General features: G+C 38.2%; 1 protein-coding gene across 9 annotated transcripts in view; it reads right to left on the reverse strand.

Annotated features, from left to right (window-relative positions):
* The window catches only part of PTPRM (protein tyrosine phosphatase receptor type M), a 495,513-nt gene that overhangs the window by 285,468 nt on the left and 184,364 nt on the right, over positions 1-25,681 (reverse strand). For all 9 annotated transcript variants that reach the window (XM_075084712.1, XM_075084711.1, XM_075084710.1 and 6 more), the window contains exons 6-7: positions 18,183-18,357; positions 7,622-7,915 (exon numbers count right to left, since the gene is read on the reverse strand). In XM_075084712.1, the coding sequence (XP_074940813.1) occupies positions 7,622-7,915; positions 18,183-18,357 (469 nt within the window). The remainder of the gene's footprint in view (positions 1-7,621; positions 7,916-18,182; positions 18,358-25,681) is intronic.

Below are 25,681 nucleotides of genomic sequence, written 5' to 3' on the forward strand. Positions count from 1 at the left end.
TTTGAAAGGGGAATCTAATAAAGCGAAGAACTAAGTCTCCATTTATATGACTGCTTTTCACACGACCAAAGACATTCCCACCTGGCAGTTCTTTTTACAAACACTCAGTTTGCACCCCTACATTAATCCAGCTATAATTGTCAGGAAAGAACCCTAAATGCTTCTCCTGGTTATAATGAGGAGGTCCTCAAAACAAACCTATCTGACAGTGATGTTTCATACTACCCATCCTTATCATCACTTGAATGTGTCTACATTCGTTAAACAGTCCAGCCCACTTGTCAGAGGGCCAACAGACCTAGACCTTTGCAGGAGTTTGCCTGTCCTCTTCTTGCCAGTGCAGCCCTGCTTCAAGTGGTGGGGAGGGAAAATGTTCTGTTCCTCCAGCAAGACCTCTGGATACTGTAACTAAACCAAAAATACGTATTTAGGGACTGACAAAGGCACAGAAGTGCAGGGATTAGAAATTCCTACATAACACCAGCTTGTTTGGTTGCTGATGTTAGGAAAAGTGTTTGTGTACACAGGCTGAAAATTCACTGAACAGAGAACCAACCTGCACTTTCCCCTGCAAAAGACAGACACACTTGGGATGAAAGGGCAGATACGCTGATAATGTTTTATTTTCTAAAGAAAATATTCATTTTTCCCTACCATTGGGAACCATAAATGTGAAGGAGCATCCAGGATGATGTGGTAGAATTCAAACTTTTGTCTATGATAAAGAGTCTTCCATCACACTGTACCTCACTGTTCATGTAGCCTCAGAGAGGACAAGAATATGGTGGAGAGATCATGATACATCTTTGCTTGTGAAAGCAGAGTCCAGGAGAATTTAATAGAAACCATGGTGACAGCTTCTCTTCCCAGAGTTTGACAGAAACTCAGAATCACAGAATGTTTGAGGTAGGAAAGGTCTGGTTCATCTGGTCCAACCACCCCCTATCCCACACTTAGTCAACCAGGGCCAACTAGAGCAGGCTGCTCAGCACCATATCCAGACAGCTTTTGGATATCTCTACTGCTCTCCCCTCACCTACCAAACCATTTCATCGCATTTCACCCCTTTGTGAATCAATGCCGACTTGTCCTGATCATGTTACGTCTTTTGTGTGCCTGGAAAGGGTTTCCAAGATTGATTGTTTCACCACCTTCCCAGGGATTTGGGTTATTTTATTTTTTCTTGACCCAAGATCTCCAATAACAAAAGGGCAGGCTGTTTTGGAAGACAGCATCAGAGAAATCAGCTCAGTAAGGAACAATCTGGGTGCCTGTTTGCAGGCAAGTGGCTTCCAAGGAAGAATTTTCATATCGTAGTCACAACTGGACAACGTTTATGTTTTCAGTAGAGCCCTTTCCAAGAACGTGTTTGTTTTTTTTATTTCCTGAGCAGAGGTAAGTGACAACTGACAGAGAGACATGAACATACATCCCACTAGGTAATATTTTCTTGGAATTCTATTAAAATCTATCAACTTACCTTCTGCATATCCAAAAGTTGCTACTTACCTACTACACTGCAGAAAATCCAATATTAGCTTTTACCCTTACAAGAAAGTGGACCTCATATGGGAATGATTTGTGTATCACAAAGGCATTAGGACAAACGACCATACAGTAGGTATTCTTTATTTCAATTTCTGTTGAAACTGTAACTTATTTTCACAATAAAACCATACATGAAATGTAAGTTCACTGTGGACTTCCTGTTCTGATAAATCAATGCAGCTTCCTACTGAAGTTTATTACAGCTTCAGGTTTGGAATGGTGACTTTAGAAATACCATTGAAGTTTTCCATGGGAAATAAAATGGTGCAATATCTGCAACCCTCCTCCTCAGGGTTCAGGTGTCTGTGATCTGAGGTCTAGCTCTGATACAACACAGCTGCACAACCCTGGTTCAAACTTCTGAGAAAACTGCTAAGTTCTGAGAATGAGCTGTAGAAAAGAACCTGCAGTATGGCTTCACATTGACATTTTCTTATGATCACGAAACTAAGCAACATTAAGACTTCGTTATGTGCCCAAAAAAACCTGAATCTGTTCACAGGCAGTCCCCCAAGGTACAGAAACAAGAAGGAAGAACTTAATTCCTAATGACACAAAGATCCTTCCTCTTTTCTTGAAACAAAAAGGTCAAAAGATCCAAAGAAGCCTGCAAGGACAGAGAAAGGCAGCTGCCATTTCAACTTAGAGAAGTTCTTAGGATGGAACTCATCTTTCCTAACAGTGATACAGAATGGGGAAGGGAATGGAAAAAAGCAGTAAGTACCACTGATATTCAAGACAGGCTACAGCATGGACACTGACAAAGGGAGAGACTAACTACAGAATTCATGACAAAAGAAGATGGGAGGGTGCAAAATAGGGAAGACCAACTGCAAAGGTGATGGAATATTCAGCATGTCATACACTAGGGGCTGCAGACTCTCCATCTTGTAGGCCCTGGCAAGTGCTCCATGTCATGTGGCAGGAGGCAAGTGGTGGCTGGCACACCTGAGCACGTTGACATTGCACGCAGGGTTCAAGACAGTTGCCGGCCCATACTACTTGCCTGAAGATACTTTTGTCTGTTGCAACCTGATGCAGTTAGAGAGTATATGACAGCAAAGTACCTGATAATTTGTATGGACCATCTAAAATGGGTAGATGGGGAAGATTAAGAGTTTTATACTTTGGCTTTGGTTCAGGCTACAGTTTTCAGAGTGAACCTATGTTGCCTATGTGAACAATGTATTTCCATGCTATAGACCATATATGCTCCTAAGTTACACACACCTTTCAGCAATGAAAAGGAGAAAACAGGGATCTTAGTTAACATTCCCAGGTAAAAATAGGGCTGTTGCTCAGGTCCACATCTGATCGTTTTCTGGATCTGGTAACAGGAGATGAGGTCTTAACTGCTCAGAGGGAAGAGAATGCTCATTCCATCAGTGAGCATTTTGGCACATGTAGATTTTTTCACAATGCCAGTGGGCAGCACAGAACTAGCGAAGTAATTTTGACACCTTGGAAAATTGCCCAGCTGAAGCCAAAGCAGTGAGCAAAATGAATAAAATAAAAAAGAATAATCTTTAAGAGTGGGTATTTAAAGAGTTCCTCTGCTCTGTTCTTCCAGATTGTAACAAAGCCTTCTAGGAGTAACAGACAGGTTACAACTAACCTGCAGCAGTGATTCAAGACCTCAGTTGTACTGGGAGTAACAGCTTTCCTCCTGACAAGCTCAGGTGATGGGGTAGAAGCCACAGCAAAATGAACTATGTAAATTAAAACATTCCTGTTACTTCTTTGTATGAGGAACGTGTGAATTCTCTGCCTGGAAAATTATTGGTTAAATTGACAGTGATTGTTTTTGCAAATACTCCAGGGCAATAATTGTGTCCCAGCACAAAGAAGTAGAGTTCTGACTGTTAAAAAAAACCAGCACAATTTGGGGATAGTTCATCGAAGTTTCTTTCATGGTGGTGGTCTTATTTATTTTTTATTTTCTTAAGTTCCAAAAGAATTTTCTGTTCCAAGAAAGGAAAAGATAGTAATTTTCTAGGACTATTCCAAATGCCACAGTGAAAAAAAGAAACATGATGAGAAAAAGGCAACTATTTTTCCTAGAAGGCCTTACACATCCCCTCCCTTAGCAGGAGAGAAGATTTTATTTTATTTCCTAAGGTAGCTGACTTTAAGCTATATCTGTTCACCAGCAGGTTCAACGGACAACATTGTTTAGAAATAAAGTTTCATAATAGACAGGCCATAGCAAAAAAATTTGCTGGAGCCCACTGCGCAGTTCTGGATTTTTCAGGAGACAGTTTTAACTGGGCATTGCCTCACCATCAGAGCACAGGGACACATACTGGATCAAGATTTGTATGGTGCAATGCATGTCAAAGACAAAACATGCTATAAAGCATGGAAAGAAATAATTCTACTCACAGAAATATTGATATGGATAAGAGGAAACTACAAAACAGTCTACCTTACTAATCCTTCAACGTTCCTACTTAGGTTTTGCTATGGACAGTTCCACTGGTTTTGGGTCAGATTTAGACGAGATTTGATTCTGGACTTTTTCAGACACTGGAGGATTCCCCATCTACTTCAGTAAGGGATAACAAGTGGCTTTTTATAACTGCTGACTCTCAGATCTTCAAACGTATTATATCCCATATGGCAGAGCCACTGTTGGTTCTTTGCCTACATACAAGGTGATTTCTTTGGTTCAAATATTTGCACAGCTATTCAGCTGCTTACAATGGCTGGGTGGTTGAGGTCTCTATAGCAGTGGTTGGCATTGCGAGCCTCACAGCTCACAGTCTTATTCGTCAGTTAACGGTGTCTGAAGTGTGAAGCATTCCGAAATCCTGCCCCTAAACAACTCTTAATTGTGGATGACTACTCTGGAATTCTTGTTTTATAACTATAACAGAGTGAAAATGTGCAGAGTAATTTGAGATATACTGTACAATGGAAATGTTCTGTCATGTATCTCGTGATGAATTTTCTTCCCATCTCCACCCACCCCCCTTTTATTTTAAATGGCAGCACCCTTCTAGGTTCATAACACCACATGAGACAGCTGTGGGAAGAGGGAGCTTTGAGCACAGCAACTGGTGATTCAAATTCCAGACAACCTGCGAGGCCTCGGTTTCAGACCCTAAAACGAGACAAACTCTTTTTTTCTAAGTCTCACTCAAATGTGGTTCACAATGGCCAAAATCCATTAAAACCCTCTTTTTCAAACCTGAACTACATGTTCTAGGTTAAATCTTTTCCAGACCCGAATGTAATTCCTCAGCCTTCCCAAACACTACACTGAAAGAGCACTTACATTTATATTGCATTTCATCAAAAGGAAGCAAAGTACTTCAGAAAGTATGTAACTGCTCCACTGACGGTGATGCACCCAAGTCTAGAGAGATCTTTTTTCTTTGCATTCTAATTATAGATGCTTTTATTTACTAAAGTTACAGGTAGGGCTTGTCTGTTACAAGCCTCTGAAATCTCATTTTGCTAAAATGAAAACATATTTCAAATGCTTTGGAGAACTATTAAGATTACTGAATGTCTAGCACACTGCTTCAACTCTCTGAGAGGTTCACTAGACCCCTAGGGAACAGCCAAGCGCACACAATTATCACAGTAATTAAAAAGGTGCAATGACTCTTCTCTTAAAGACTCCTGTTTTATTAATTCTATGTTATGCTTTGGAGACTGGCATTATTTTACTCCTACCCAGCTTAATTATACTGTCATTAGTTTATCAGCATCTCTTTTTAAGCCCCTGGGCCAGTTATTAGCATGTCACTTGCTAACAGTTAACCAATAACCACTACACCTTCAAAGCAGGATCTTCTGCTACAAAAAAGCCAATTTGTAGAGACAGATTTAATATCATCATTTAAATTAAAATTTTCAGTCAGCCGTCACTTTCTGCTTTTAATTTAAGAGGGTTACTGTTTAGCTTAATGAAAACACAAATAATGCTGATGCATTACAAGACATTACCAGGTAATAAAATACTTCCAGTACGTAGTGGTTTATGGGACTGAATGCATTTGTTAATGCTCAACAGAATCTACCACTGAAAAGGCCAGAAAGCACATGATGCTTTTAAACGTTAACTAAAATTCTGGTGTTGTCTCTCTACTGGGTCTGGCTGGGATGGAGTTAATCTCCTTCATAGCAGCCTGTATGGTGCTGCACTTTGGATTTGTGACTAAAACAAGGTTGGTAACACACCAGTGTTTTGAACGTTGCTGAGCAGCGCTTGCACAGCCTCCAGGCTTTTTCTTTTCCCACTCTGCCCCCCCAACAAGTAGACTGGAGGTGGACAAGAGGCTGGGAGGGGACACAGAGGGGACAGCTGACTCCACCTGTCCAAAGGTATATTCCCTACCATATGATATAACAGTGAGCAATCAAAGCTCAAGGAGAGGAGGAGGAAGGGGGGATATTCACTGTTATGGTGTTTGTCTTCTCAAGTAGCCACTACACGTGCTCAGGCCCTGCTTCCCAGGAAGTGGCTAACATTTGCCTGCCGATGGGAAATAGTGAATAAATTTCTTATTTCATTTTGCTTGTGAGTGCAGCTTTTACTTCACCTATTAAACTGCCTTCATCTCAATCTACAAATCTTCTTGCCTTCCTTCTATTTTCTCCCTGTCCCACCGCCCGGGGTGACTGAGTGAGCGGCTGTGTGGGTACCTGGCTGCTGGCTGGTGTCAACCCACCACGCTCTCTAACCCTTTAGAACAGACAGGCTCACTTACGCAGCATCCAATGTTACATTATCTAATCATATAAGCAGATGATCAAACTATGAGAAGAACTGTTTTAATATTAAAATAACTGTAGCACTTGTGTATCAAATACATACTTACCTTGTCAAGACAGATAGTTTTATGTTATTATGAAAGGCAGAGTGACCCAAAAACCCTTCTGATGGTAGCTCTCATTAATTTTTATGTCTCACTTTAGACTAAGCTGAAGTTATCCTAGTCTAGTAAAGAAAATCTTATAAATACTGAATACTTAACTATTATTACGACTTAAATATACTGCTTTTGGGTATTTTTCATTAAATACTTCTTTCCAGTAATGATAGGAAGAAAAAAACCAAAAAGAATATAAAAAAGTTATTACTTGTGTAAACCTGTGTCTTCAAAACTTAACACTGGGATTCTGACAGCAACTATATTTCATTCTGTATTTGACATCACACCAATTACTTCAACTGAAATGCCATTTAGCCACTGACAGGTGGCCAGGTGACTTGAGAATAAGTAACTTTACCTTCATATGCAATGGAAACACACCATTATTTCTGCTGAAGTATGTAATTTTTCCTGTTTAAAAGGCAAATAACACCAGTCCATCTTTAAAAGATTAGGATCAATAAGCTAATACCATTTGCTTAGTCCCATTTTCTCTAGGTACACTTCTGCTTATCTTCCACCAACTTTACAGCAGCAGAAAGAAGATTCAAAATACTGGGGGAAAATACTAATGACAAAAAAAATTCCAGGTCACAGTATACTCTATTATTTTCTGATCAGCTGAATCCCAAATTAGTATCACTGCCACTCTTCCTGAAAATTACTGTACAATTGCTTTTGTATAATAGGTCTACTTTGTATCTTTTTACAGTCAGAGGTCATTACTATTAATTATAGCATCCAAAACAGGAGCCAAGGCTGCTACACAGCACCACAAATCACACTGTCTCATTTAATGAAAGACAAGCTATCAGTCAAGAAAGCAGTCCTTTGCTAAACCTCATCTGCTAATTGAGACTTAACAGTGCATACTTTTGCTGTTGCACAGGATCTCTTTCCACTTTATCTAAAAGTCTGATATACCTGATATTGAAAAAAGGAGAGAGGAAACCTTATCCAAAACAAAGTTCTTATCAAGCTTGGGATACTAGCCAAAAAAAAAAAAAGGAAATAAAAAACAAAAGAAGATGACAAACTAACATGACACCCAAATATACAGTGGCAAGGGAGGGCCTTAATTCCTGCAGCCTGCAGGTTTAAGGTAGACAATAAAAACTGCTAGTGAAATAACTTACGTTTTCAAGCCTAAAAAGATGCTTACAACTTCCCAATCACTTTTCAGTACTCACCAGCACATTTTGTTCTTGTTTTGAGAGCTGGGCCAGGAGATCCGGTTCCTCCTTCACCAGGTCTTGTAAGTAATACACTGATTTCATATTCTGTGTCAGGATCCAGGTGCCCAATCTTATAGCTTGTGGAGTCCACAGGTTGTATGTCATACCAGCTTCCACTTGAAGTTCGATACTCAACTTCCCTTTGAATAATGGGTCCATCCCCATTGATGGAATTGGCATTCAACTGTATCCACAGGTAAGTTGCACCGACTGAGGACAGCTGAGGTGGAGCAATGGGCACTGGAGGCTCTGAAGCACAAGAAGTTATAAAAAGCAGCAATTATTATACTGGCATTTATTCTGCATCTAAAACATTCAAGTAAACAAGAGGTTTTGTCCTATATTAGAGCTGAAGACTGCATAAAAATATGGATACAAAGAAATCATCACCACAGATTGATTTATTTCCAATAAACCACAATATGCGAACTTTTGCTCATACACTTGGAAATTTTAACATGAAGCTTTTGTTTTATACCGTAGAACTTCAAACCAGGTGCAACTGCAATTCTATTCACTAGACATTATATGGCAACTTTTAAATTCCAATTTAAAAAGAAAGATATCTCAAGTTTTCTTATCAAAATACAGTTCTTACTGGATGTAAAAATAAATCCTACTCAAAACTGACTTTTTAACCTAAAATTGATACTGGAGTCTACCCTTAGAATTCTTAGAATTTTCTGCATGAAAACAAAATGATTTTTTAATTCATTATTTCTCACGGACTGTACTACTCAGCCTTCAAATTTCCAGACTTCTGTGTAAGCAGAATAAATACGGTATTTTTTCAAGTCCTATATCCTGGTTAAACAGAAAGAGCTCCTAGATGAGAGCTGGGGGAATTCTTGAGTCTTTACTACAACTCTGACTCTGTTTCATGTAATGGCTTATTTTCACCAACTACCACACAGAAGCAGTAGTACTCTGTCTCACAGAGCAAGCGTGTGTGTCATCTCCTGATAGTCTGCATTCTAAGGGTTTTAAAAGTGAGAAAAATTTTAAAAGCACTTTTATTTCTTACATGATGGACATCTCATTTTAGACTGCAGAAATAATTTGCAGACATCATCTCTTTTTAAAGTTAAATAACAAATTCATTTTCTCCTACTGATTAATCAGGAAATTACTCCGCTGTTTCATGCACCACATCTGCATAAAATTCACCTTCCTGTTGGTTAAATAGATTCATGTAGAATGAAACCAGGCCACTGTAATAAGGCACTGTTTGATCCAATATTCTTAACATACCTATCAGCAAACACTGCCACCTTCTTAAGGCTACACAGAATACGTAATGAACGTACAACATCTGTCTTCCCTAAGCTGTAGAGTCAGATTTATCCTCTTCTGCTAACCATTTCCCAACATGCTGAGAAATAGGCAGTCAAACAGAAAAGAAGTTGAATTTATATATTTCATCATTTTCTCCAGGACTTCAAAGTCAGCGTTAAAGCAAAGAACATAAAAGAATCAAACACAAGGGAGAAAGGAACTCTGGAAATAAGTATTAATATTTCTTGAGAAATAGTAGAATTGCTATTTTAACAACTATGCAATTATCCTATGTTATGCTACCTTTTTTCATTTATAGAAAGAATACTCAACTCACAGAGCACTGTGTACACTGAGTATTAGCTATGCCTCAGATAGAGTGTGTTTCTAATTAGCACCATACACTTGCACGTAAGCTTCAATTTGTGCAATCTATTAGTAGTTGCTGAAATATAGCATCACAAAACAGCAAACAGAGGCATCGGCATTATATATTTTCATCTTAACGAAACTAATTGATATAATGAAGAACATGATACAGTGGGCAACAATCCAGAATGTCTCCAAAGATGTTTACTAATTGTTACCGATTGCAATAGACATAAAAATAGATTAATATATTGTGGTAGATTCCCGTACATAAAGAAAAGAATATTGTTTACATTTTTAAATCACTAGGGGAAACAGTGTTGTACGTCAGTAGCAATATACGGCAAACTGATTTCACCTTTCAGTTAGACACATACTGGAGTTTTATTGAGATTATTGTTCCTGAAGTATATAAAGTATGGCTTCATACAGCGATAGCATGTCTGGAAACAGTTCTGACTTGACTCAAAATGATTTAGCATCAATTTAAATCATTAGGCTGTTTTGTGAACCAAGACATGAAATGGAACTTTTATAGAGCATCCTAAGGCATTTACTTAGCCATGCTGAAAGAACAGTTAATTACTTTCAAGTTTCAAATGCTCCTAAAGGCTGTTGAACTGCTATTCAAAATGCGAACTCAGGAGTTAGGTCACTAAGGTTAGTGGTTACACCAATTCATTCCAAGTATTACAAGTACTTCAAATAGACAGTATTTTATTGTCTTTTTATCCCTCGGGGCATATTTTTCATTCCTTTGCGACCAAAGTGCAAAAGGTTAATGCAAGCTGCATGATTTCAGCAAAGCCTGCATATACTGCAGTTTAATACTAGTAACGTGGTTTAATACTAAAAGTAGTCTTCTTACCAGAGATCGAGGTTACATAAAATGAACCTTTCATTACAAATATGATGCTCATTATTAAGTGACTGGTTAAAAACATGAGACCCAGAGTTAAGCGGACACTTTAATACAAATGGTGTACTACCAAATATAATGAGCTGATTTCATGACTAAGGTATGAAAGTTTCTCTTCTGACTTATTCATTTATTCCTCCTTTAGGCAGAATGATTTAAATTTTTTAGGATACTGAGGAGTTTGAATCACTTAATCAGGTAAGTACCAGACTGCAGCACCATCCTTCACTAAAAGCAATTTTACTGGTGGCCACTGGGGTATTCTCAAATAAATACCATGCAAATAATTTTCCGATTAATACCTTTATGAAAATGGTACAATAGACCTGTGATTTTACAGCTGTGTACATTCAAGGAAGGAATTTCAACTGATTGCAGAAACCAGTCTGCAGCAGTGGCTATTTAGTACAATGGTTTAGCTTAAAGAGGAGTTCTTCCTTGTAGAGCTCTCTTGAAACAGATAACAAAGCTATCCAGTACTGTGAACCCTTTAAAGATAGGCTTTTAAAATAGAATATTAACACAAAAAGAAGGAGATAAGTTTATCCGTAATTTCAAATTCAATGCTCTTCAGACCTTGGACAGGCAGGTGACCTCTTCTTGAATTCTGTGACAAAAGGTGACGGGCATAATCCCTTACGGAAAGAAAATAGTGGTGATCTTACAAAGCCAGAGGTCTGCAGACAACAGAAAGCTTTAGGCGGATGCTCTAATGTCACCCTGAGTAAATGGATAATTTATAGCAAATATGAGAAAAACACAAACCCTTTATGCTAAGGAGCAGCCCTTCTCTTATGCAGAGGATAAAAACAAATTTAGCCATACATGCACATAAACTATTTATCCTTATGTGCTTCTATATTAACTGGAAACATACTTGAAACGGCAACTCCTTTATTTACACTGCTTTGTACTTTAAATTATACAGAATTTCCAAACATTTTCTACAAGATCCTAACATCTTTATGTTTTACAGTTCTTTTAAAATTTTAATAGGGAGGGGAAAGGCAGGCATCACACAGAGATGCCAGTGGAGATAATTTAAATCTCTGAGATTTAAGTGAGTTATAGAACACAAAGAAAAGACATTTTTCTCTGTGACTCAGAACAGATAAGTTGAAAAATTAAAAAAACTACTTCAATAGTAAAAATAACATTTTTCAATTTTTGTTTTGAGGCAAGGGAGTGAGAGAATGGAGCCATGCTACATTTGCAGGGCAACAAGGAAGAAACATTTATCCTGCAAGCTAATTTTTTTTCACTAAATAGTAACTGTTAGAAAGACAATGCCACAATATTCCCACGTGATACTGTTCGGCACATCATGAGTAGGTGAAGTGATAAAAATAAGGTATCAACCATCTCTGATGCTATGTCCACATTAATAACATCTTAATTACTATAAAACTAATCAAATCATTATCATTTTATAGTCTTGAAAGCAACTAAACAGCTTTAAGAATTTTTTTCTCCATTTTGCTCTCTATTTTGTTTTTTTATACATTTATGTATTATCATGCTGCTCTTTTGAGCATGCAAATGACGCTATCCCCTTTGGAAACAATGGAGAGCATTGCCATTTTGCCACATTTACTTGTGGATGAAGGGAGACAAATACCCCCATTGATAATAAAAGACATGCAATGATTTTGAAACACCACAGTTCTTCATGCAATATTTTTTTCAAAAAGTCATTAAATAATTCCTGCCAAAGCATTTAATTATTTAATTGAACAATACCTCTAAATAGTATGATGCATAAGATGAGCTAATTTTACACTATTCCTTTACTGAGACTGTTCAGGATGAAAACTTCACCTGTCCCAGCATCCTAATATTCTTAAAATTACTTGTAAATTCATAATTTAAGAAAATGTTGCATTTTAAACATATTTTGAAACTCTACACAAAACCAGGTGTCCTTGTACTTTTTACACTGCCGAACCTATGCAGGTATAATCTAATTAGATGGACATTAGTAGATATCCTGCTAGACCCTGTAATGGGAGTGGTGGTATTACTATTAAAACCCTTCCCTAAGTAGGCACAAACTGTTCCCTTCCCCAAACATGATTCTTCCCAAACCCAATTGCTCCGATTTGTCCACTCTCTTTTAAGACAGCGGCACCTCAACCTGTGCTGCTCTCGCTCCATCCTCGTCTGCTTACCTAAGTGGTCTAAACCCATCTACCCTTCCCATTCTCAGCTTTGCTCAGTTTTCGTTTTCTCCCCACAATATGGTCACCATCCCCACATTCCAAACACCGCTAAATTCCCACCCCAGGTTTGGGTTGGTTTGCTGGTTTTTTTTAAACCCCAGGCTGTATCTACAAGCTCTGTGCCTGCTCCTCTCCCTGCCTTCCAATCTGCTGCTGTTGTTCTACCCACGCTTCTCCCTAGCACCCACTGTCCCCTCCTGCACTAGAAAGTTCCCCTTTCCAGACAGTTCCCTTTTCAACTGGCCTTAGCCCCCATCCTCATCCCCTACATACATATATATGTAAATACACACATGCATATTTTTGCATATGCATGTATGCATATATGTTTATCTTCCACCCTTTGTCATCTTTCTCCCTAGTTTTTAGTGCTTACGTAGTCCCAATTTTCACCCACCTCCCCTCTCATCTCAAAACACCTCCTTTCAGTCCCGACACTAACAACCTCATCTGAGTATGCACCTACTTGCTCTTGGCACCCCTTGCTATCCACATCAGGCATCTCCCCATTTTACCCTCATGGTACAAGGGCTCAGAGACCTGGAGGGCTGTATGCCAGAAGCACAGGAATGGTAAACTCACTGCTTTTGATTCCTGTGCCTGAATCCAGCCTGTCCCAGTGGAGCTTAGATGAGTACTTGCATTTAAATTCTGTCCACCCTGTCTAGAATCTGGGGGGAATTTAAGACTTCAACTCAGAGAAGTCTCCACTGTACCTATCAGAACAGGGATCTTAGTGGATTTTATTTAGTAGCTTGTAAACTGACTATACCTGAAAACAGATTTTCACAGGAATTGAGAAAGAGTACTCTTGACATAACTATTACCCTCCTGAAAAAAAGTTCCTGTTTCAAATCCCAGACCCTTCAGCACTTTCCTATAGCAAGTTTGCTAAGATGGGTGAACTATCTCATAGAATCATAGAATTATTAAGGTTGGAAAAGACCTCTAGGATCATCAAGTCCAACCATCAGCCTAACACCCCCAGGCCTCCTAAATCATGCCCTGAAATGCCACAGCTACATGTTTTTTGAACACCTCCAGGGATGGTGACCCCACCACCTCTCTGGGCAGCCTGTTCCAATGCCTGACCACTCCTTCAGTGAAGACATTTTTCCTACTATCCAATCTAAACCTTCCCTGATGCAGCTTGAAGCCATTTCCTCTCGTTCTATCGCTTGTTACTAGGGAGAAGAGACCAACACCCACCTCACTACAACCTCCTTTCAGGTAGTTGTAGAGAGCGATAAGGTCTCCCCTCAGCCTCCTCTTCTCCAGACTAAACCACCCCAGCTCCCTCAGCCCCTCCTCATAAGACTCTCTCATAAGTGCTCTCCAGACCCTTATCTCAACTGTTTTGGTCGGAGGTTTCTCAAAACCTTCAGGCTGAGGCACACACCCACACTGGATAATATCAGCCTGGAGTCAGTTTGCCAAAATGTAAGTATCTGAAAGCAGGACTTCACAACAGGAGTTGTTAGGCAACCATAAGTCTTAATACCACCACTGTTTGTAAAAAACAGGTACAGACACACTGATGGATCCAGCATGAAAGGCTAGTTGGCAGGGAGAAAACAGCTGTTAAGTACCTGTGTACACTTAATGTATGAGGATAACTGATACAACTGATAAGGGAACTTTAATATTTTTTTTACTGTGCTTTGATCTCAAAATTGTTTTGCCCTCCAGAATAAATTCTTTGCTCTAGAGGTCCAGAAGTTTGGTTCTGTTCTCAGTGTTAAATCTTCCATTTGGAAAGAAGCAGACATTTAAGCTGCCAGCATTACAGATGGTTACCTTTCTATGCCCTCGCTTAAAAACCTAACAAAACTCCTTTTAACCAGTTTGACACCTAGGTTTACCTTGTTTGAACTCAATAAGCAGTCCGAACTCTGTCATAATCTGATGTCTGCTCAGACAGGCTCATTCTGTTCTCCTAAATCTAATCTGTGTTGGATCTGCCCACTATTAGAAAAATCCAACGCAGGGACTGTATGCAGAAGTCTAATTTACTTCACCAAATACATTTAATCAATTCCACCCTACTATTTTCCTTCTGCTCAATGTTTGATTACTTTTATGTCACCTATTAGATACGAACTGCTGTTTTTTACCATAAGTGGGTCATCTGACAAGGCCAATTTCATGTCTCCCATTAGATAAAGTGACATTTCAATCCAATTCTCTGACAAACTTAGATGAGGATGCTGTGTAGTTCGAGCACACACAATGACAAGGCACTTGTCTTTTCAGCCTTTCCTATCAGAACACACACTCTGGTAAACTGAAAACCTCCCCTTCAGGATTTATTTAAATAGAGCAATCAATACTTTATTTCACCATCCTCTAAAAGGCATATAAGACAACACAAACAAGTTTTCAAAAAAGCCCCCTTTTTTCCCTCCTGTTTAAGGCCAGACTAATTGTTCACTGATAGGATTTTTGCTCATTAACTAGATAATATTAATGTTTACAGTTCTTTAATAAGATAACATGGGATTAACTGACAGCTCTTTAATTGCCCCCCCCCCCCCCCTTAAACCTTGCTATAACCATATCTGTTCAGGTTAAAAAAAAAAAAAAAAAACAACAAAAAAAACCACCGAACATTTGGCAGTTTCTTACATATCTCACGTTCAAGATTTGATTCCTATTCCTTTGTGATTTCAGGTTTGGTTTGCAGCACCTGACACTAGTGGCCTTTCCACTGATTTGAAGGCTCTGGTACCTGGTCTCCAGTGCCACACAACATCACGCCACAGCAGCACTACAAACCTTAAAGAGGTTTACATAAGAAAGTAACTGCTTAGAGTAAGTTCCTATTTAGTGAAACTACATCTACAATGAAGTAGAACGTATGCTGTAGGGAGTTGTAAACCACTCTACTGTGCAAATGTCCCTGCTTAAAAGTGAAGATATTTTTAACAATTCCCAACTCCAGTGCAGCATTTCCTTATTTGCAACTTGAGTTACAAGTTCAGTAACCAGAATGAAACAGAGCACAATAAATGTGAAGAACTGATTCTCCTGAACTTACGAATGCTAGGTTTGCCTCGCCTGTCAGCCTAGCAATGTAATTCCAGGGAAATTCCTCTTAAGTCAGCTTAGTTACACCAACGTAAATGAGAAGACAATTAGATTCAGTTTCCAGCAAAGAGTGGGGAGTAATTACACCACTGTTTCTACACATACTATTATTAACCCATCAGTAATTCCCATGTACCCTAAGTATTATGTGCAGTTTGGGTAAAGGTATTGTTTTTCATGATTTATCGATGGTAATCGATTAAAAAAAGATAGAGGTGCACCGAAATCAATCCATTACCTTTGAATTCTGCTAACTAACGTTGCAGAAAAGCTGCTGAAAAAAATCAGCAAATACAATTTCTTAATTATTCTCCATCAATAAGAAAGCATATTTACTAATTAGACCCTAATGCTGCTATTTCAGTATAATCATCTAAGGTTTTACAGCACAATGTTTAAAATGGGTCTTTTTAGGTCAGAAGGAATGACCTGCAGGTGGTCTCATAAAAGCTCCAATACACGCAAGAGGGATTACCATAATTACTTTGCCACTCTACAAGTAGTTAATGGGATTACACCCAAAGGCTATACACTTCTTCACAGTGCCCAGTGCAAATTTTCTGAAAGAATCTGGGTAAGCACAAATGCTTTAATGATACACTTCATAATTTTATCTACTGCACTGCAAAAGGAGCACCAATAAATGAAAACACCCTAAATCAAAGAAACTGAAAAAAAATCTAACATCTTTGGCTTTCCTGTCACTCATGCAATCAATCTTCCATCTGCCCCCTTCAGGCAGTCTCCATTCCTTCACATTTCCACTGATGTTAGGTCTAAAAGATGCTTCATAATTCTTGTTGGAATGCATACTCCACCCTTTCTTGCTCTCTTTGCTGACTTGCATACATTTCTATTTTTGTCCCCTCCTTTTATTTCCTATTCATGCTATCTTTGCTTGGACTGAAATAACCTCATTTTTATCACCGTGCCTTGTAATTGTACTCTCATCTCACCTTCTCTATTTGTTTCTTTCTTCATCTATCCATTCAGATAGCTCATCTAAGTCTTTATACTACAATTTGTTTTGTCACGTTATCTTCATATACTGGTTATTCACAACCTCCTCCTGTCTTGTCCCGCTTCTCCTCCTGTCCTGTCCTGCTCCTCTCCATTTTCTCTAAAACACATCCACTTTGCTTTGCTTTTTTAATGTCTTGGCCTGATTCTTTATTTATGCCACTGTGCCTCCTGTCCTTCAAACCCCTCCTTTACTGCTAGCTTCTCATACACGTGCTTTCTATACTGACTTCAGAAACAACATCCATGCCACATTTTCAGATCTAACAGTTTTCCCACACTTTGCTCACTACCGTACATATAAGTTGCCTTTAGGAAAAGGATCGCATCTTTAAGAAGTCCTGACAAATCCCATATAAGTTTACAAATATACAAAATAATTAAAGAGTTAGGAAAAAGGAAAGAGCAAATCCCAGATCAACTAATAAAAAAAGCCCCTTAACTCACCTGCTATCTGCAAGCAGAACTGTACAAGCTCTCATACTGCAATAGGTACTGATTTGTTTAATTAAATGACTAAGTCATAAAAACTGTTAATTTTTATCTTAACCCAGAAGATAAAACCTAGAGAAAAATTTGGAAAGCAGACTGACAAGAAGGTACTACACAAAAATTAATTTCTTGCTCCTGTTACTTCTTAGCCTGTAAGTTTCCTTAATTCAATTAGAACAGCTATAATGATATCATCCATGACAATCTGAATGCTAAACCCAAAAGAAAAAAAAGTCCTATCCAACCAAGGACAGTGTTTCTAAAATCAGAGGATGCATAATAGATGCAAGCATGTCCTTCCCAATTCCCAGAGGAAAATTCCACACCGGTGGTGAATTTAGTTTTAGGGCACTCATTCACTCCTTGCCAACTTGGAACAAACTGTTTTCTGAAGGAAGAGAAAAAAAGAGCCTTTAGCCCTTCATTTCACTTCTTGTTTGTTAGGCACAGAATGGACCAGAAGGGGAAGGCACATAACACAACAATGTGGCTGCACAGCTTAGGTGCTACAGAATCTGGTTTTGTCTCTGAAAGAACAAAAATTACATTTTGCTCCTCAAAAAAACTAGTATAAAAGAAGCAATCAAAATGCGATTTAAATATAATGAATGTTAAGCAATTGGTTTCGTGCAGTTTTCCATTGTAAGGGTGGACATACCTGTATGCATTCTATTTACCTTTAAGTGTTTCCTCTGTTTTTAAAAACATCCTTCCATATGTTGGAATATGTGTATTTTATGTGTTCATTTTAATTGAGATCTTTCATATTTTGTAGTAAATATACTTTTAGAATGTAATCTCCATAAAGGAGGTAAATAGCCAGTATTATGTTCATTCCTGAGAAAAACAATATTGTAAGTATACTCTGAAAGGCATTAGTTCTAAACAGTGCATTTTGGGGAATTATTTAAAAGAACAGTCTACAAGTAACTAGTTAATTAGCCCTGGCTTCTTCTGTCATTCTCTTGTTACAGCTGGATAGACTCTTAAAGATTTACCTAAACAGAGTCTATTTATTGAACCTCTTATCGACTTTAACTGGCTATGGGTGACATTCTGTCTGTATTAGCAATTGCAGGTCCTTATACCATACACTGAGCATGCAAATACTGATTCTTTTTAAATTGTGAAATACCTTTGACTATCAGTTCTGCATAGTTTGATACACCAACTCCTCCTTCTGTCCGAATCATGCAGCGATAGTTGCCAGCATCCCGCTTCGTGGCATTTACCACACTAAAAAGAGCTACAAATCGGCGAAAGTTGGACACTTTTATGTCCTTCAAAGGTGCATCCCTTACATAAATACCCTAGGCAAAGAAAGAAAAATAAAGAATATTGTTAGTCATATTTAAAAAAAAAAAATCCTGCAAACCAATTTTATTCCTCTCAACTTCCCCGAGAGAGGAGGCAAGATAAAGGCAGAAGTCTGTATGTTACTTTTACAGATGTTTACGCTGTGTGAGACTTTACTGCCTTCCCATGTGACTTAAACAATTCATCATCAGTGGGCAACCACTCATCTGGAACAGCTGCTTTCAACTCTTTATAGATTAACTAATAGAAAGATTTAAGAGCAATGTAACATTTACTTGCTTGGCTTGCTTTACACAAATATTTAAAGTTATTTCTTTTAAAGAAACACGAAACCCAGCATACTCAGTCTCCGCTTTCTCTTCCCCTCCGCATCTGCTACTTGGCATATGTATCTTGCACAGCTTGCACGGAAATGTCAGTGGGTGGTTCTCATATAGCAGCACCTACACATGGTGTTATCGGCGGCTCAGGTGGAAGAGACTAGGCGCAGATTTACCAGGTGAATGACCAACAAGGCAGAAGCTGTCACCATCTCCCACTTCCTCAGCATGACACTGGGAACTGGGCAGTTTCTACCTCAGTGCACAGTCTTGCCCTCAATTCAACATACTGCATGCACAGTGAAAGACAATGCACTATGTGAAAGTCGAGGAGCACGAGGCCCAGCATAAGCGCCATGCTACCAGCCCGCTCCCTCATGTGATCTGGTGCGTGGCTGGAGGAGGAAAAGAGGGAGGACAGCGGACAAAAGAGCGTAGAGATGATATCTTGCCATTGACACAAAGATGAAGGCAGAGAGACTTGGCTCTCAGATCCTCATGAGAACTTGTGCTCCACCTGCCCACGAAATAGGATACATGCGCTATAAACACTTAAAAACCCTCAGAAAATGTAAAACCATCAAATTACTAGAGCTGGCTGAAAAAAGCATACACAAAATCTAGTGACAACATTTATTCAAACAAGCAAGCAAGCAAGACACACTTTTCACAGAAACATACATATTTCAACAAACTGAGGCTATGGCCATTATCAAGACATCAGGAGAAACTGGAGAACCTCAGCAGGCGCCTCCCAAAAGACGGTCTCTCCAGGAAGGCATATGTACAGTCTGATGCTCTGTAATGATACCAGTTATGTTTAGTAGGTTTTTCTGACTTCCCGAGCTTCATGCAGGGCAAGGGTCCTGCACTACTGAGCTTCTATAATGTCTGTTTTTCTGCCCTAGAGTTTGTAGGTTGTCCAGCAGAATGTAAGACCTATATAGGAAATATTGACCTCAGTTTGTGATGACCTTTACTTGCCACCGTATTGAAAGTACCCTTAAAATACCAGTTATAACTAGAGAGTTTCAAATACCAGCCACATAAAATTCAACTCATCCATAAACCACAAAACCAACTCGAAGTTAATCATGTCATTAATGCCAAAGAAGCAGCATAATTGACAGTAAATACTGATTCTCATGCACAGTAGTGTTATTCCCTCTTCAAAAATAAATGTGGGTGATGCACGGCTTATTTAAAAAAAAAAAGTTTGTACGATGCCCAAAGAAGAATGTACTATCATGCCTTAAAAATTACTCAGTATTAAATTATTACTTGAGAATTACTTCAGCTAATTGCCAGCTCCTTAAAATTCCTGGAATTCTGAGCTGCAGATAAACCGGCTTCTCTGACACGGCACGGCAGTTACCGAAAACAAAACCTGGAAAGAAACGTTTCAAACTACTATTTCAAAATGACTGTTTTCACTGTGTTTGCCATTGTAGTATCCTTCTAGCAAGAATGGCTGGAGGTACCAGGAAGAAAGCAGAGCGGGTTAATTATGATTTTGGAGAACGAATATTTCTTAAGAGCAACATTATCTTTTATCTAAGACAATAACTGATTAATCCTAATTATCAGAGCTGCTGACCAGTCACAAACAACACGGTTTTAAAGTGTGTTTCTGCAGCTTTCAGACTCTTTAAAGTCTCTGTGCATAGCCAAATCATGTATTTACATTACATCCACCCACGCCAGTTTTTCCTTTTTTCTGGTCACAACATCAGGAAGCTTTACACAAGCTATTTTATCTTGGCAAGAAACATAGTAAGGTATTCTCTAGGGAACAACATACCACAACACGCTGATTAATTCTAGTACCTAAATTAGCTCAGCTCATTTAGAGTGTGAACATGTCTCTCCACACTCCAGCCTGCATGGTACACCCACCCTTCAACGCAGGACATCTGCATCCAGAACGTACCAGGACTCTCATGAGTTATAGTACAACTGAAGAACCCTGTAAGTATTTTAAGAACTAACATTTGCTGTTCGCATCCAACAAAGGCTACAGGATGCTGTTAAAAGGAGAAAGAGGTGAAGGGAAAGGACTAGCCCATGCCTGAGGCAGTGTAATTTCTGCCTTAATCTGCAGCCGGTGAAGAGAAGAGGCCATGGGATGGTGTGATGCGTGCACACTCCTCGCTGGCCTCGCACAGAGTACTGTCTCCTACCGTGCTGGCCCCCTCACACCTCCTGAAGGCCAGCAGAAATGCTGAACAACACAGCCTGGGTCATCATATAAACTGACAGCAGCCCATGAAGGGAACTGCTCAAATACCTGGCCCCATAGGGCATACTTCCCATCTATTTCTGTGCATAGGTAGAATGAAAATTGGAACTGATCAATGCATTGCAGCATTTATAATAAATTATTGTTTCACTGGGGTCCCATAATCTTTTTCACCTTCCACATATTCTCGAACACGTTTCTCTTGCCTGATTCCAAATGTCTTAACTGCTGTTCTACAACAGGAAATCTTAGTTTGATCAAATAATCAACTATGTGGCCATGCAACACGTACTATCCATTCACATGTCAATAATTTAGACTGAAAAAGAGAGAATCCAAAGCCCATTTCAGAGCCACACATCATTTTGCTCAAATGAACAAGCTACTTGAGCCTTAAAAGTAATTCAGCTTGGTTCTACAGAGGATTTGAGCCTTTTTGTCCCCCACTGAAATACAGATTTGAAACAGGTTATGGTTTCAAAATTCAAAACAAATTGGTGGCTTCAAAATTCATGAAGGAGCTCCAGAATAAAAAGCCTTTATTATTATTATAACACACCTGTAAAACATATGTGAGATTATTATTAATAAAGATTATCTTGACTGACTTCTCTTAAACATTACAAACTCACAGAGGCAAAGTGTAGAGTGTCTAATTATATGTTAGAACTCAAATAGTCCCACAGAAATCACTGGCATGACATTTCCTACTAGAACTCAAAGGAAAAAAAGAAAACCATCCAGATTTTTTTGTGTAGTCTCTTTGGGAAAAATATTTTCAAGGAAAACATAGCATCTGGAACAGACGAAGACTAAGAAACATAATTGCTTTACTTTCCACAGGAAAAAATACAGCTCAAGAGAGCAAGTCTTCCCTCTCTTCTGGGACGACAGCAAATGAGGAGGAGAGCCGCCTAATTGATTTAAGCCTGAGCATAACGGAATGGTAATGAAGGTAATGAATTCAAGTATAAGAAAAGCTCAATCCACAGACATTGGAGAAGAAAGTTTAAAAAAAAAAAAAAAAAAAAGAAAAAAGGGCTGCTCAGTAAAAAAAAGACCCCAAAAAACCAACCAACCAAAAAAAACCCAAACAACCCACACCTACAATCTTTCCCAAACACTTGTTTCAGCTGCGGACAAATGGCAAAAGACTATTTTTAGTCTGAAAAAACTCTGTTTGCAATTTGATATACAAATGCAGAAAGGCTTCTCTTTTAACTGTACCCACACGGCCAGCTTCGCTCCCTTTCTTTGTGATTCACATTTTGCTCTCTCTGAGTTACTGCACAGTGTCCTCAGGAAACTGCACAGGTGTGACAGTGGTCATTAGTTAACTAGGCGAAATTTGGAGGAGAATGTCAATAATATTTTCTTTTCCATATTTAACAGGCCCCATTAAGCACATTGTATGATAAATGACAAGCTCTCAGTGCCGACTGTCAATAGCTATTTCATTTAGAACAGCTAGAAATAACTTACATCAAATGAACATTCATTTATTGAACAGATTAGTACGTCGCGCTACAATTTTTTTTACAAAGAATTATTTTTAGTAGCATTCACAAAAATAAGCTTTTAACACTTAATGCAACATTCTGAATTCCCACAAATAAAAGAGATAACTTACAATCTACCGCTTTACTAATTATTGTCATTAGAAACTTAATTTCAGTTCCTTTAAGATAGATTTTGAAATTTACTGATAGGTCTTGCAAACTACCAGTTTTTATGTGGAAGCCTGAGTCTTCACAAATATAACTTATTGAAAATTAAACACACAAAAAAGACAAGTTTGTAATTTACTAATCCCATTCCAGAAAACCATATAAAATTCATGATTTACAATATACTGGGGTACTCAATATTAAAACCCATTAAAACAGGTCGTCAGAGCAACTTTGTAGTGTCTTCCTGTTTTATGGGTGGGTTTTGTTTGTTTGTTTGCTTGAAATACGATACAAAGATAAAGATAGTTCTTTTTACTCTTTTACTTTAGCCCTGCTTTGCCGTGTGAAAGACAGAGTCTTTACTACAGATTCTGCCTCTGGGACTTGAAGGACTTTGTGAACAGGACACTTCATTCTTTGGAAAGAGGAAACTGCCACACCCATTTAATGCTAGACCTGCTTGGACTACAAAGGCCACACCCCCAGGGCCGAACTATCCAACCTTCTTAGAGCAGAAGAATTTTGACCACAAAACAAAGATTGCAAGATGTTGAGATCCAGAAATGAAAACAACAGGTTTCACTGGCTGCTGAGCAACCCGAACGTTTTCAAATGCTTAGGGAAAGCTTTTAAAAAAAGAAATACACGTAATTCAAAAATGCTATTTAAGCCATCTAATGAAAATACATAACTGGTGAGTCACTTGAAAGAATAAATTTTCTATTAAACAACGTATTATTTAATATATAGGGATATTAAAAAAAAAATCTTAATTTAACCTCAGGATACATACAGCTTGAAAATCCATTTTCCTAGTACCAGCATATTAAATGTATACAGAGACAGCTTAAAGCACTTTAAAATGCACATTATTTTTCCATTTTAGGCAAGCTAGAATGAAAAGAAATAGGTTGATGGTTATTTAAATTAGGCTTACAGTCTCTTTTAGGCATTGAACTAACTCTAAGTCTTCTAAATGAACAGCAATTTAGCAGCAACAGGATATATATTAAACCTTTCAGAAATACTTTTAACAAAAATGCGACAGTAATTCAAAGGGATTGAAGTTCTGGGATGTTATATCCAGCACTACCACTGCATTAATCATTCTCAAGGCACGTTTCAACAAAAGACTTAAAAGGAAACATCGGTCAGTCACCCTCTGTCCATACAGGTAGATTAAGCAGCTTCTCATACATTTAATAAAAGAACGGGCTTGCATTATCCCCACTTTCAAATATGCACATTTATAAATTTGTGATTAGAGTCATACCAGTGGGATCTCAAATAACATCAGCAGTGCCAGAAGTAATTTTGTTTAAAATATGTATAAAATCTAAATCAAATAGTAATTAATACCTCAACAAAATTGCTTCACAGAGTCCATATCTTTCCAATAATTAAGACAGTTGGCTTTACCTCTGAATTTCTAGAGCTGCTTTCATAACCAAGACAACTGTTTGTCAGTCTAGATAAGAACCACCACAGATCCTGTGATTACCCTATATTTATTCCATCTGTGTAAGTTAACAGTGTATTTCATTCAAGTAATGAGGCCATGCCGGAAAAAGATTATTATTGTCCTATTTGGAATTATTCTGCTATGAGCCAGAATTGCACTCTGCATGTGTAACTAATGGGCATTCAAGCAAAATGTTATTATTTTACCTTTCAAGAAAGATTTTAGCTTCCAATATTTTTATGCTTGATAACTGAGGCTTTTCTTCAAATCACACAGTTCTTGACAAATCTCTGTTTTTTATTAGTAAACCTAAATGCTGGCTGGAGCTGCCAGGTAATATTGTAAAATATTACTAAAGTTACACATTGACTTATCAAATATTAAGCAATGACATCTATTTGAAGATACAATTAAACATACATAAAGTAAACAAAGACGTTATTGCATTTTCTGGAGTCATTAAACTCTGTTTACCCAAAGCAGTCACTCTGTACTTACATACTGAAATTGTTTTGTATCACACTGACAGGATCAAATCTGTCATTACTACACAGAGATTTTAAAATGAAAAAACCCCAATACCCTCCTCAATCTATTTTTTATTTTTACATTAAATTCCAGGGCGATTGAGAAGAGTTGATATTCTCTAACAATTTGTCAGTGCTCACTAAAATATGTAAAATCTCAAATCTTCTTTCCATTCATCTTTAAAAGCACACAATAGAATACAAAATGACTGGTAGGGAACTACATCCTCAGAAACATCTGGAGAAAACAGAGCACCAGGAAATAAACGTAGACTTTTATACTGAAGACAGAAATTATGGCAATGATCCACGTACCTACTAAGCATATTGCTGAACCTACTGTCCTACTTACAAAGTCATTTAATCTAACACTGTATCTTAATTCTTTGAAATACACAATACTATGTACGTCTCAACATCACCTTATTTGAATTAAAAATTCCAAGCGTTAGAATGAACACCTTGCTAAAAACTGAAGAGAACATACAGAGGTTCATAAATAGTCTGACTTGGAGTTCTGTAGATGCCAGGCTTACAGAGGGGCTGGGAAGGTAGAGAGTGATGAGGAGAAAATGAGAAAGTAAAGATCATTAGCATAATTTTCACCCATACACACAATGCAAAGCATACTAATGCAGGCATTTGTCTGCCTTTTTTATCCAAGTACATAATTCATCTGCCTCTTCTATCCAAGTACATAACAGGAAATTTAAAAAACAGCACAGTTGTGTTTTTTCACTCTTCACTGGAAAAGTCCTATCTTGTTGGGAAGAAAAGCAGCATGGGATGAAGAAAGTCCAACTTTCAAGTTCTGGGGACAACCTGAAGTCTATTCCAAAGTTATGAACAACCAGAATAGCAGGCAAAACCAAAGAAATAAAAAGTCCTGCAAAGCAGGTAAGGAAGAAGTAGCCAGGAAGGAAGCACACACATATTTGATGATGAAAAACCATGCCCTGTTCAGGGTGAGGAAGCAACCTCCTGAAAAGATCCTTTCAAATGGGAGGAATGAACGGCAAGACGACACTCATGCCTATAGTTAAAGCAAGCTATGGCAAACCCCTCAACAGTGGCAGGGCGATTCGTGAATAAAGACAAC

This window comes from Phalacrocorax aristotelis, chromosome 2 (assembly GCF_949628215.1).
Source record: "Phalacrocorax aristotelis chromosome 2, bGulAri2.1, whole genome shotgun sequence".
Lineage (NCBI taxonomy): Eukaryota > Metazoa > Chordata > Aves > Suliformes > Phalacrocoracidae > Phalacrocorax > Phalacrocorax aristotelis.